The sequence below is a fragment of the Saccopteryx leptura genome, chromosome 10, assembly GCF_036850995.1.
Source record: "Saccopteryx leptura isolate mSacLep1 chromosome 10, mSacLep1_pri_phased_curated, whole genome shotgun sequence".
Classification (NCBI taxonomy): Eukaryota; Metazoa; Chordata; class Mammalia; order Chiroptera; family Emballonuridae; genus Saccopteryx; species Saccopteryx leptura.
This window is the reverse complement of record NC_089512.1, coordinates 62,396,321-62,409,677: the sequence shown is the minus strand read 5'-3', so window position 1 is coordinate 62,409,677 and position 13,357 is coordinate 62,396,321. Positions and strand designations below refer to the sequence as shown.

Genomic DNA, 13,357 nt, shown 5'->3' with positions numbered 1-13,357 from the left:
AGACCCTGAGGTCTCCAGCTTGAGCTTGGGCTCATCTGGTTCAAGCAAAGCTCACCAGCTTGAGCCCAATGTCACTAGCTTGAGCAAAGTGTCACTCGATCTGCTGTAACTCACCCCGGTCAAGGCATGTATGAGAAAGCAATCAATGAACAACTATGGTACCGTAACAAAGAATTGATGCTTCTTATCTCTTTTCCTTCTTGTCTGTCTGCCCCTATCTGTTCCTCTCTCTGTGTCTCTCACTGTCTCTGACACACACACGTGCTCATGCGTGCACGCACACACACACACACTATAGTGAGATACCACCTCACACCTGTCAGATTGACTGTTATCAATAAGACAGGTAATAATAAATGTTGAAGAGGTTGTGGAGAAAAAGGTACCCTCATTCACTGCTGGTGGGAATGTAAACTGGTAGCCATTATGGAAGAAAGTATGGTCATTCCTCAAAAAATTAAGAATAGAACTACCATATGACCCAGAAACCCCTCTACTGGATATCTAACCAAAAAACTTGAAAACATTGGTACACAAAGACACATGCACCCCCATGTTCGTTGCTGCATTATTCACAGTGACCAAGACATGGAAGCAACCAAAGAGTTCCTTGATAAAGGATTGGATAAAGATGTGGTACATTAAATGGAATACTACTCAGCCATAAGGAATGATGACATATTGCCACTTATGACAACATGGAAGGACCTTGAGAATGTTATACTAAGTGAAATAAATCAGAAAAAGCTAAGAACTATATGTTTTCCACATAGGTGGGATATAAAACTGAGACTCATAGGCATAGATAAAAGTGAACTGGTTACCAGGACAAGGGGTTGGGGGGAGGATGAAAAAGAGACAAATAGACAGTGATGGAAAATGATTTGCCTTTGGGTGATGGGCACACAACACAGTCAACAAACAGTTCAAGTGCTATAGAAATGTTTATCTGAAACATGTGCTCCTATTATTGATCAGTCACTCCATTAATTTTATAAATAAAAATTTTTAAATTTACTTTTATTTTTTTTCTTAACGGAGGCAGAGATACAGACTCCTGCATGCGCCCTGACCAGAATCCACCTGTCAAGCCCCCTATGGGGCCATGCTCTGCCCATCTGGGGCTGTTGCTCCATTGCTTGGCAACCAAGCTATTTTAGTGCCCGAGGCAAGGCCATGGAGCCATCCTTAGTGCCTGGGGCCAACTTGCTCCAACCAAGCCATGGCTGCAGGAGGAGAAGAGAGAGATTTAGAGAGAGAAGAAAAAGGGGGAGAGGTGGAGAAGCAGATGGCCACGTCTCCTGTGTGCCCTGATCAAGGAATCAAACCTGGGACATCCACATGTGGGCCAATGCTCTACCACTTAGCCAAGTGGCCAGGGCCTAAATAAAAGTTTTAAAAAATTCAACATAAAAAACTACATTGTCATTCTCCTTAGGAATATTTCAGTTGTTTATAAAATTTTTCTAACTTAAAGACAATTACAGTGTAGCCAGATTATTTTAAGACATATGCTTACTGAATTTATTAGGGAAAGTTCATACAGTAAATAAGATTCTTTTCTCACCATCCCATTCTTTCTTCTTTCCTCCATTTTAGGAATATTCATTAGAGAAGGCCATGAATACCATGATAGGAACTTGGGGTGATATTGCTTTTCATATAAGTCTGTATCGTGAGACTGGAGTGTGTATTCTTTCTTCAGTAGATGAGATTCAGGCTGTCCTAGATGATCAAATTATAAAAACTCAGACAATGAGAGGCTCACCTTTCATTAAGCCATTTGAAAAAGAGATCAAGGTATGTTAAACAGGATAGCTCCTGGTCATTTGTAAAAATTTCAGCCTTATTATATATATGCTCTTGTGGAAATACATATTTTTGTTGGATAGCTTTAGAGAAATACAGGGACAAATTTTTTCTTTCTTTTTTTTTTTTTTTGTATTTTTCTTAAGCTGGAAACGGGGAGGCAGTCAGACAGACTCCCGCATGCGCCCGACCGGGATCCACCTGGCATGCCCACCAGGGGGCAATGCTCTGCCCATCCAGGGCGTCGCTCTGTCGCGACCAGAGCCATTCTAGCGCCTGGGGCAGAGGCCAAGGAGCCATCCCCAGCGCCCGGGCCATCTTTTGCTCCAATGGAGCCTCGGCTGCGGGAGGGGAAGAGAAAGACAGAGAGGAAGGAGAGGAGGATGGGTGGAGAAGCAGATGGGAGCCTCTCCTGTGTGCCCTGGCCAGGAATCGAACCCGGGACTTCTGCACGCCAGGCCGACGCTCTATCACTGAGCCAACCGGCCAGGGCCACAGGGACAAATTTAAAAAGACAATGATCATAGACAATGATTTTTAAAAGAACAAATTATGTTTTATTAAAAAAATCTCTAATGTGATAGACTTGGAAGGGAAATAGTTGGTATTACTTATTCTAACTTTAAACAATCTAAACCCTGTCCCATGCTATATCTTGTAACTTGTAGTGAAGCTCTATATACCATGCTTTAATTATATTTCTGAGTAACTAGCTTGAGGGTTTTTAGAATAATAATGAATTATTTTCCACTTGAGGAGAAATAAGTGATATTTGAGACTATAAGATTACTTGACATTTTTATAGTTGATGTGGGTAAATAGAGAAAGCAAAAAATTTTAATAACTAATACCTTCATAGGTAGTATCAAAATTCTAACTGGGACTATATATAATGGGGAAAAGACAAACAAAAAATGGGTATTTCCCCTTATATTTATTGATTTCTAACTGTGTGCCAGATACTGCTCTAGGGGCTTTACACTTACCAATCCATCTGATTTCCATAGCAGACTTTCAAGGTAGGCACTTATATTACCTGTATTCATAGATAAGGAAACCAAAGCATAGAAGGATTGTTAATTTATCCAATTTCACCCAGCTAATAAATGACAGAGCTGGAATTCAAACCAAGTTAGTCTGGTTTTAAATTAGTATAAATAGTACTTTTGTGAAAGATCTTGACTCCCGATGTTTAGAGAAGGCAAGTAGCCATGTTCTTCCAAAGGAACATAATGTTGCACATTTCCTCATGAATCAGGTTGACTTAGACTTTTTTGATAAGATATTCTGTGTTTTGCAGAAATTTCTTGTCTAACAAGAGAGAACTTACAAGACAAATTTAAAAGCTCTTTTAGAGCTTTAAAAACAATAAAAATATGAGGCCTATTCTCTTGACATATTGGACCTTAGGCCACATATTTAAGAACCAAAGAGATTATTATATGAATGCCTTCAACTAATGAAGTATTTTATTGATTCTAGGAAACTTAAGAGAGATAGGAGACTTTTATTATTGTTGTTATTATTTAAAAAAATTTTTCCAAATAGTGTTGATGTAGAGCAGGGTTTTTCAATTGGGCACTAAAGACAGTTTGGGCTAAACAATTTTTTGTTGTAGGGACTGTCATGTACATTGTAGAAAGTTTGGCAGCATCCCTGGCCTTACCCACTAGATATTAGTAGTACCCTCATCCTGTCAGTTGTGACAAATAAAAATGTTTCCAGACATTGTCAAATGTCCCTTGGGTTGGGGAACAAAATAGCCCATAGGTTAACCATTGGATGTAGATCAGGATATATTTCTGGATGCTTTTTGGACTTGGATGGTTTACCAAGGGATTAGGAAACTGATCTAAATAACTACAGTCATTTCCAATTGTGAATACCAATGATTTAAGAAGACTTCAGACCTAGAGTTTTTCTATATCCATGTGAGACACCCATAAGCTACCTTGAGCTGTTGTGCATTGATTTAAAAAACAGCAAATTTTAAATACATATTTCTTGCTATAGTTTATGGATTTACTTGAATAACTGAAATTTAGTATACTATGCTTTTCATTAAGGCCTGGGAGGACCGTTTGATTCGTATACAAGAGACAATTGATGAATGGTTAAAAGTACAAGCCCATTGGCTATACTTGGAGCCCATTTTTTGTTCTGAGGATATCATGCAACAAATGCCAGAAGAAGGACGTCAATTTCAGACAGTAGACAGACATTGGAGGGAGATCATGAAGTTTTGTGCAAAAGATCCAAAGGTGTAGTGTTTGTTTTCTCTCTTACAAATAAAGGGGAAACTTTTATTTTTTGCTATTAAAAAAAAAGCATTTAGTTTTTTTTCTGATTACAAAAATAAAACTTGATCATTGTGTGCAAACTACAAAGTTCAGAAAAATGTAAGAAAGCATAAAGCATTAAAATTTTGCTTTTCAATTAATAAGATATACTACTTATAATTCTTTTTTATTAAATTTATTGGGTGATATTGGTTAATGAGATTATACAGGTTCCTAGTGTACAATTCTATGATATATAACCTGTATATTGCATTGTGTGCCCACCACCCAAAGTCAAATCATCTTCTATCACCATATATTTGACATCCTTTATTCTTTAATACTCCCAACCCCCTTTCCTCTGGTATATACTCTATTGTTGTCTATATCTATCAGTTTTTATTTGTTTGTTTTTCTTGTCTATTCATTTGTTGCTTTCAATTTTATATCCCACATATGAGTGAAATCAGATGGTTCTTATCTTTTTCTGCCTGACTTATTTCACTTAGCCTGATATTTTTAAGGTTCATCCATGTTGTCATAAATGGCAACAGTATTTCATCTTTTCTTATGACTGAGTAATATTCTATTGTATATACATACCACATCTTCTTTACCCAATAATCTGTCAAAGAACTCTTTGATTGTTTCCCTATCTTGGCCACCATGAATAATGCTGCAATGAATATAGGGATGCATATATCTTTGTGAATAAATGTTTTCAAAATTTTCAAGTAGATACCTAGAAGAGAGGCTGCTGGGTCATCTGGTGACTAGTCTTATTTTTTGAGGCACCTCCATACTCTTTTTAGTAGTGGCTGTACCAGTTTACATTCCCAGCAGCAGCAGTGAAGGAGGGTTCCTTTTTTTTTTTTCACAACCTCTCCAACACTTATTACTTGTCTGGTTGATGATAACAACCATTTTAACAGGTATTTAAAAATTTTTTAAATTGATTGTTAGAGAGAGAGGGAAGGAGAGAGAGAGACATCAGTTTTACCTATTATGCATTCATTTGTTGAGTCTTGTATGTGTCCCGACAGAAGCTAGAACCTTGCCATATTGGGATGATGTTCTAACCAACTGAGCTACCTAGCCAGGGCCTCATTGTAGTTTTTTGTTTGTTTGTTTTGTTTTTTAAGTGAGAGAAAGGGAGACAGAAATACAGACTGTCACATGTGCCCCAACTGGGATCCACCAGGCAAGCCCCTTACTGGGAATGCCCTGCCCATCTAGGGCTGAGCTACATATTTTAGTGCCTGAAGCAGAGGTTCCACAGAGCCATCTCTGCTGCGGACCAGCGGCTCCAAATAATGGTGTGGAATTAAGGAAACACACATCAAAACAAAAACGATGGGACCGGGAGGACTCTTCAACATGCCTGGCAGTATCCGAGTGCCTCATAGCCTCAGTTCGCTTTATTATATAGACATATGCAAATCAAGGACCCTGATACAAAGTTGCACATCAAAGGCTAAGACAGGAACTCTCCCAAGGCAAAAATAGGATACATTAGTGAAATCTACCAACATCTGAAACAAAGAGTCAGAGGAAGGGCATGTATATTGCTTCCAGCAGCCCAAGGAAGCAAGTGGAGTGAGTGCAGATACTCAGCATCAAAGCCAAATATGGAGATGGTGGGGGGAGAACTTAGCCTTTTGCTAAGCCTCAAAATCTACAATGGCTTTTTGCCATTTACAGTCCACAACACATCTCAGTGCCCAGGGCCAACTTGCTTGAATCAATTAAGCCATGGCTGTGGGAGAAGAAGAGGGAGGGAGAGAGAAAGAAAAAAAATGGGGAGGAGGGAGGGATAGAGAAGCAGATGGCCACTTCTCCTGCCCTGACCTGGAATCAAACCTGAGACATCCACATACCAGGCTGACGCTCTACCACTGAGCCAAACAGCCAGGGTCTCATTTTAGTTTTGATTTGCATTTCCTCAGTAACTAGTGAAGTTGAGCATCTTTTCATATATCTGTTGGCCGTTTGTATGTTTTCCTGGGAGAAGTGTACAGGTCCTCTACCCATTTTTAAATTTGAATGTTTGGTGTTGAGTTGTATGTGTTCTTTATATATTTTGGATATCAATCCCTTGTTGGATGGTGGAGCTGCTTCACATGTACATTTAACTTACTTTTATGATATACACTCACTGCTCCCTTCCTCTTGTAAAATAAACAGTAAAATAAAATAAAATGGAGAGAGAGAGAGAGAGAATATAAATAGTGCATGTGATTCCACTTAAAGCCTACATGCTTGGGAGTGAAGGGGAAAAGAAATCTGTAGTTCTCTTATGATCTCACTTGCTATGTCTTTCCTCATGAGGATAGCAACTTGTTGAGTGTTGAGTCTAATGTTGAAATAGAAACTATGTATTTTTCATACACATATTATGCAAAGTTTGTAATACATGTCCACTTTTTAAAATCTGGTATTAAACATAATAAATAATTTGTTTCAATGCTGGTTGAAAAAATAGCTGTGCTGGACTTGTTGAGAGTAAATGGCATACTGATATTTATGAGTTGGAAGGGTTTTGCCTTATATGTTGACTTTAAAACCTTTATGAGACATGATTTTTTGCAGATCATAAGTCAGCAATTTTTTTCTGCCAAGGGCCAGATGATAAATATTTTAGGCTTTGTGAGATATAGTTTGTTTTTGTTTTTTTGGCAATTAAGTTTTTTATTGTTTTGCAGTTAGGTAACTTACTGTCATTGTAGTGAGAAATAGCCAGGCAGTTCATAACTGAATGGATGTGTCTGTGCTACAGTAAAACTGTTTATGAACACTGACATTGTTATGTGCCATGAAATATTATTTTACTTTTAAAAGTGTAAAAATAATTCTTTGCTTGTGGGCCATACAAAAACTGGCTGCACAATGTATATGTACATCAAAACATCAAGTTGTACACCTTAAATAGATATAATTTTTATTTGTTAATTATACCTCCTAAAACTGAAAAAGAGAAAAGCTGGTAGGAGGCTAGATTTTTAGCCCATGAGATGTAGTTTGCCAACTGATACATGTGGATTGTTAAGTTTATAATTGACTGTTGTAAATGTAAAAATTATATCACACATCTACCTAACACTTTCTACATCACTCAATAGAATATAGAATAAATGAAAATTGCATGACAGTCACAACTTCTCATTTGTAGCTAGCATCTTTAGATTAGAAGAATTGTGACTTATTGAATTTTAATAGTTTTTCACTACAAAAAAGTTTGTAACAATTTTCAAAAGCCTTTTGACATTTTAACATTTTTGACATATAGATTAATGTTTAGGTCTTATATCTTACATATAAGTGATAAACTGAACAAATATGTCTCTTTTAGGTTCTTGCTGCTACTTCTTTAACAGGTTTACTGGAAAAACTACAGAACTGCAATGAACTTTTGGAAAAAATTATGAAAGGGCTTAATGCATATCTTGAAAAAAAACGACTTTTCTTCCCTCGGTATGATGGATAATCAATTGTGCTGTAATTGAAAGCAATTTTTGATGTGTGATGAATTATCTCTAAAGCTTTTGTGTTTGCATGTTTTTCTCTAGTTTTTTCTTCTTATCAAATGATGAAATGTTAGAGATTTTGTCAGAGACCAAAGATCCACTTAGAGTTCAGCCTCATTTAAAAAAATGCTTTGAGGGCATTGCTAAATTGGAGTTTCTTCCCAATTTGGACATTAAAGCCATGTATAGCTCTGAAGGTGAGCGTGTGGAGCTGATTGCGCTTATTTCCACGTCTGCCGCGCGAGGAGCTGTGGAAAAGTGGCTCATTCAAGTGGAAGACTTAATGCTCCGCAGTATTCATGATGTGGTCGCTGCAGCCAGGCTGGTGTGTTCTCAGGGATTTCATGTATACTTTATATTCTGTACATGCTTTCTTTTAGGAGGGTTTCAAATGGTACTAGTAAATTAATACTTCAAGTTCCTACTATTTACAACCATTTATAATTTTATTTACTCATTGTTTGTTTCTAACATTACTATTAAAATAATATTAGTAAGAATTGATGATAATATGTGATTAAGTGCTACAAGGGAAGAATAATGAGGTGTATATGATTTAGAATGGGGAGGTGGTTCTAATGACAGGCAATTAGAGGAAATGAAGTTGAAATTGAGACCCAAGGAATAAGTAGGAATTAACCAGGTAGAAGAGCATCTTGGTGTCCTGTATAAAGTCCCTGGGATCAGTGAGAACCTCAAATGTGGGTGTTAAATGCATGATCTAGTTTACTTACTGTTGTACACTTAATTACTTAAAAACTTGAAATGAATTGAACAAACATTAAAAGAGGATATATATTTGAAAGAAATACAACACCTAGATACTACATGTACCTCACTTATGCTTATCCAGTAAGCCCAATCTTGAATGATAAACTTCAGTATATTTCAGCTTTGGGGGATCACAAAGGAACAGTTGTATAATTTAAAAAATTTTTTAAAAGCATTACAGCCTTATAGCCAGCAACTCACCTTGTGTGAGTGAAGCATCCCTTTTCCTTTACCAAGAGCCCTACGAAGCTCATCTTCTTGCAGTGGCTGTTCTCTGTTCAGCTTCAGTGTTCCTGTAGATAATTCCTGACGTTTTCTCTCTTGTTTTTACTTATGACGGTAAACAAACTAAACCACATAGGAAAGAACCAACATTTTTCCATGAAAGTGTTTCTTTAATAAATATAGAAATCTATCTTCTACATACTTAGCAGTGGCTTACCCATTTTTTGAAACTCATCCTTCATTGAAACTTAAGATTCTTTGCTATTTGCATATATTTCTAAATATTGCTAACCAAAAGGCATTTTAATAATAGTATATTTACACCTTATATTTATATCTAAAGTATGTTGAAGATGGTGTTATTATCTTATATTAAAGATGATATTGTTGTATTAGATATATAGTTTCTATTAACATCAACTTCAAACTTTGTTCTGTAGTTTTTTTTCAGTTTATAATTTGGATCTACTATTATCATTTACTTTTGAAGCAAGTTATTATTTAACCCCAATCCCTTCAAATACATAAAAGAAAGACATGAAAGTATACTTTGACCTCAAAAGCACAGACTTTTCAATAATAATTGAACAAATATATGTTTATTTAAATTATGTACTCTAGTCATTACAAATTTTTAGAATTGCTATGGCTTAGTAATGCCAGAGTTCCAAGCACGAGTCCAATTTTCCACTAAACTGTATAGTCTACTTTTCAATTAAATCTTGACATCAATATGCATAAGCTATTAGACTAATTTATTTTTTTACAGTTTAAAATAATCCCTATATTTTACTATAATAGAGGTAATAAATGTTCTATTTAGAAAATGTGAAAACTCCCCACAGAAAAGTAACATAAAAATTATATAAATACTTCAAAAATATAATTTACAAACATTTTTCAGGTATTTTAAATAGTCATCTACAAATTTTCATGACTATCTTCTTAGCCTACATGTAGGATATTCTAGCCTATAACACTGGGGAACAATTTTTTTTTATTTTCTGTTGCATGAGGTTTTAGAACTTTTTCTATATATTTCTGCATCTCTGATTCCAAATCTGAAATCCGTTTTTTGGTGCATGCTATAGTTTTTATGCAATTTTAATTTCTTTTTGTTACAGTTAATGGCATGCATTGGTTTTTAAATTGGAGTTAAAAGCAATGACTCTTGGATTGAACATAACCACAAGGCAATTAATGTTTTACAAACATCACTTTTACATAATTGTAGTTGTTTTTAAATGTAAAATTTTATTATCTTATAAAAACACCCTCTTATTTTATTTTAAGATTGAATCATGGCTTCTTCGATAGGCATAAATGTAAGAATAGTCCTGACACCTTCTGTTATATATGTGGCTGTTACACACTTCAACATCAAGGGCGTAATATTTCATCATTTGTGACACGTGCATATATTGCCTATTTTCAAGTTCCCCTTGGTGATCAAGACAAGAATTGGGCTCCTCATATTGTGTGTCATAATTGTGAGGAAATGCTTTATGACTGGACAAAAGGAAAATGCAAAGGAATACCTTTTGGTATTCCCATGGTTTCGCGTTAACCTAAGGACCACAGCAGTGACTGTTATTTCTGTCTGATCCATACAAAGGTCATCAGCAAGAAAAACTGGCATATGATCGCATATCTTAATATTCCTTCAGCAATATGACCTATCCCACACTATGAGACACTCCCGGTTCCAGTTTTCAATGGTTTTATTTCTTCTAAGGATGAAGAAAGTGAACATGGTGATCAAGTGTATTTTGATAAGATGCATGAAGAAATGGTTGTAGAATCTGAAGGGTCTTCTTCTGATGCCAAGCAGTCATTAACCCCTCAGCAGTTTAGCCAACCCGAATTGAATGACTTAGTGAGAATGACATAAAAATTGTCCTCGACTTACTGAAGTATGAGGAGCATAACTGGATCATTTTTATGGATCTTAAAATGGTAAATTTCTTGCTAGGACAACAGAGAGGTTTCACGAAGTATCCTTGCTTTCTGTGTTTGTGGGACAGCCTAGCTTGGGAGAGACACTGGACACAGAAAGAGTGGCTAAAACGTGAAGCTCTGGAAGTAGGGATGCAAAATATTGTGAATGAACCTGTAGTTAATTGAGACAGGATTATTTCCCCCACTCACATCAGACTTGGCTTAACGAAGTGGTTTGTTCAGGCTTTGAATAGAGAAAGTGAATGCTTTCAACATAAAGCAGATGTATTCAATGGACCTCAAATTTGAACCCTCATGCGTGATGAAGAATTTTCCAGGAAGATGAATAAGGAGGAGAAAGCAGCATGGCAGTCTTTTGTGGCAGTTACAAAGAACTTCCTTGGCAACAAAAAAGCAGAAAACTATGAACTTCTGGTTCAAAGGATGCTGTTGGCTTTCCACGACATTGGATGTAACATGAGCGTGAAGATTCACTTCCTGAACAGTCACCTTGATAATTTTCCCAAAAATCTTGGAGCTGTTAGTGATGAGCAGGGAGAACACTTTCATCAAGATCTGAAGATGATTAAAGAGCATTATCAGGGGCCATGGGACAGAAATATGATGGCAGACTACTGCTGGAGCATCAAACAAGATTGTCCTCAACAAGTACACAACTGCAAGAGCTACAAACACAAATTTTTGCCTGAATAGAATTTAAATATGTTTTGCGCAAATTTTATGATTAAAATAAGTGTTTTAATATGTTCTATTTTGAAATTGTGGACAAATTCTGATGCAATCATATCTTTTAGTGTATTTACTGCATTATATAAATTACTATATTTTGACAAAGATGATGCCCAAGAAAACATTCTACTTCATTATGTTAAACTAAATGTTGAAAATTTTACAATAAGATGAAAACCTAAAATCTTGAATTGCAAAAGAACTGTAGCTTACAGAGAAAAACTAATGTCAGATTTGAGATCAGCACACTCGAATTAGGTAAGAACAAGTGTTTTTGTGGATGCAACAAAAATTTTGTTCCCCAGTGTAATGTATCAAATATTATATACATGTTTATTGTTAGACATTTATCTTTATTTTTCTTTAGTAATCTTTTAAAATTAGAAATGCTTTTTAATTATTCAGGCTTATCCAGACTCTGCGAGAAGAGACTGGGTTCGAGAGTGGCCTGGCCAAGTTGTACTTTGTGTTTCTCAAATGTTCTGGACTTTGGAGACACAAGAAGTTATAAGTGATGGGACAAAGGTAAAGCATTATTTGATTTTAAATAGCATTCTTTTCTACATGTCATATCTTATAATTTTTTTTCAAAGTCAATTTTCCCCCCCAATTCCTACATGTAGCCTTAAATTTTATAATTCTTTGAAAACTTACTATATTTTATAATATGCTTAGATAAAATCATTCTAGTCTGTAATTCACTTCTATATTGAGATATATTATGAAGTTTGAATTGTTTTTTATTCAGAAAATTAAATTTAACAAGGTACCATTGATCAAAAAGAGTACATAGATTTCAGATAAAAATCTCCACAGCATTTGAACAGTTGATTACGTTGCATACCCATCACCTAAAGTCAAATAATTTTCCGTCACCTTATATTTGTCCCTCCTTATACCCTTCCTCCCACCCCCACCCTCTCCCACATCCGCTCCACCTGGTAACTACTGCACTCTTATTTATGTCCATGAGTCTCAGTTTTGTATCCCACCTATGTGTGAAATCATACAGTTTTTAGCTTTTTCTGATTTACCTATTTCACTCAGTATAATGTTCTCAAGGTCCATCCACATTGTTGTAAATGATACTGTCATCATTTCTTATGGCTAAGTAGTATTCCATTGAATATATGTAATACATCTTCTTTATCCAATCCTCTGTCAAGGGACACTTTATTTGTTTTCATGTCTTGGCCATTGTGAACAATGCTGTAATGAACATGGGGGTGCATGTGTCTTCACATATCAATGTTTTCGAGTTTTGGGGGTATATACCCAGTAGAGGGATTGCTGGGTCATATGGTAGTTCTATTCTTAATTTTTTTGAGGAAACACCATACTTTCTTCCATAATGGTTGTGCTAATTTACATTCCCACCAGCAGTGAATGAGGTTTCCTTTTTCTCCACAACCTTTCCAATGCTTGTTATTACTTGTCTTGTTGATAATAGCTAATCTAACAGGTGTAAAGTGGTATCTCATTGTAGTTTTGAATTGTATTTCTCAAATAGCTAGTGAAGATAAGCAGTTTTTCATCTATCTGTTGGCCATTTGTATATCTTCTTGGGAGAAATGTCTGTTCAGGTCCTCTCACCATTTTTAATTGGTTTACTTGCTTGTTTGTTGCTGAACTTTGTGAGTTCTTTATATATTTTGGATATTAACCCCTTATCAGAGCTGTTGTTTGCAAATATCATCTCCCATTTAGTTGGCTGCCTAATTCTTTTGTTGTCAGTCTCTTTTGCTGTTCAGAACTTTTTAGTATGATATAGTCCCATTCATTTATTTTTGCCTTTACTTCCCTTGCTTTTGTGGTCAAATTCATAAATTGTTCTTTCTCTATGGCCAAGGTGTGTGAGTTTAGTACCTATGTTTTCTTCTATGTAATTTACTGTTTTATTTTTATTTATTTATTTATCTACTTATTTTTTCTGTATTTTTCTGAAGCTGGAAACGGGGAGGCAGTCAGACAGACTCCCGCATGCGCCCGGCCAGGATCCACCCGGCACACCCACCAGGGGATGATGCTCTGCCCATCCGGGGCGTCACTCTGTTGCAACCA

General features: G+C 36.0%; 1 protein-coding gene across 1 annotated transcript in view; it reads left to right on the top strand.

Moving 5' to 3' along the window:
• DNAH12 (dynein axonemal heavy chain 12) overlaps positions 1 to 13,357 on the top strand; it is a 399,320-nt gene that overhangs the window by 119,420 nt on the left and 266,543 nt on the right. Inside the window, exons 19-23 of the mRNA XM_066351331.1 lie at positions 1,600 to 1,800; positions 3,876 to 4,070; positions 7,438 to 7,559; positions 7,655 to 7,937; positions 11,702 to 11,821. Coding sequence (XP_066207428.1) covers positions 1,600 to 1,800; positions 3,876 to 4,070; positions 7,438 to 7,559; positions 7,655 to 7,937; positions 11,702 to 11,821 — 921 coding nt within the window. The remainder of the gene's footprint in view (positions 1 to 1,599; positions 1,801 to 3,875; positions 4,071 to 7,437; positions 7,560 to 7,654; positions 7,938 to 11,701; positions 11,822 to 13,357) is intronic.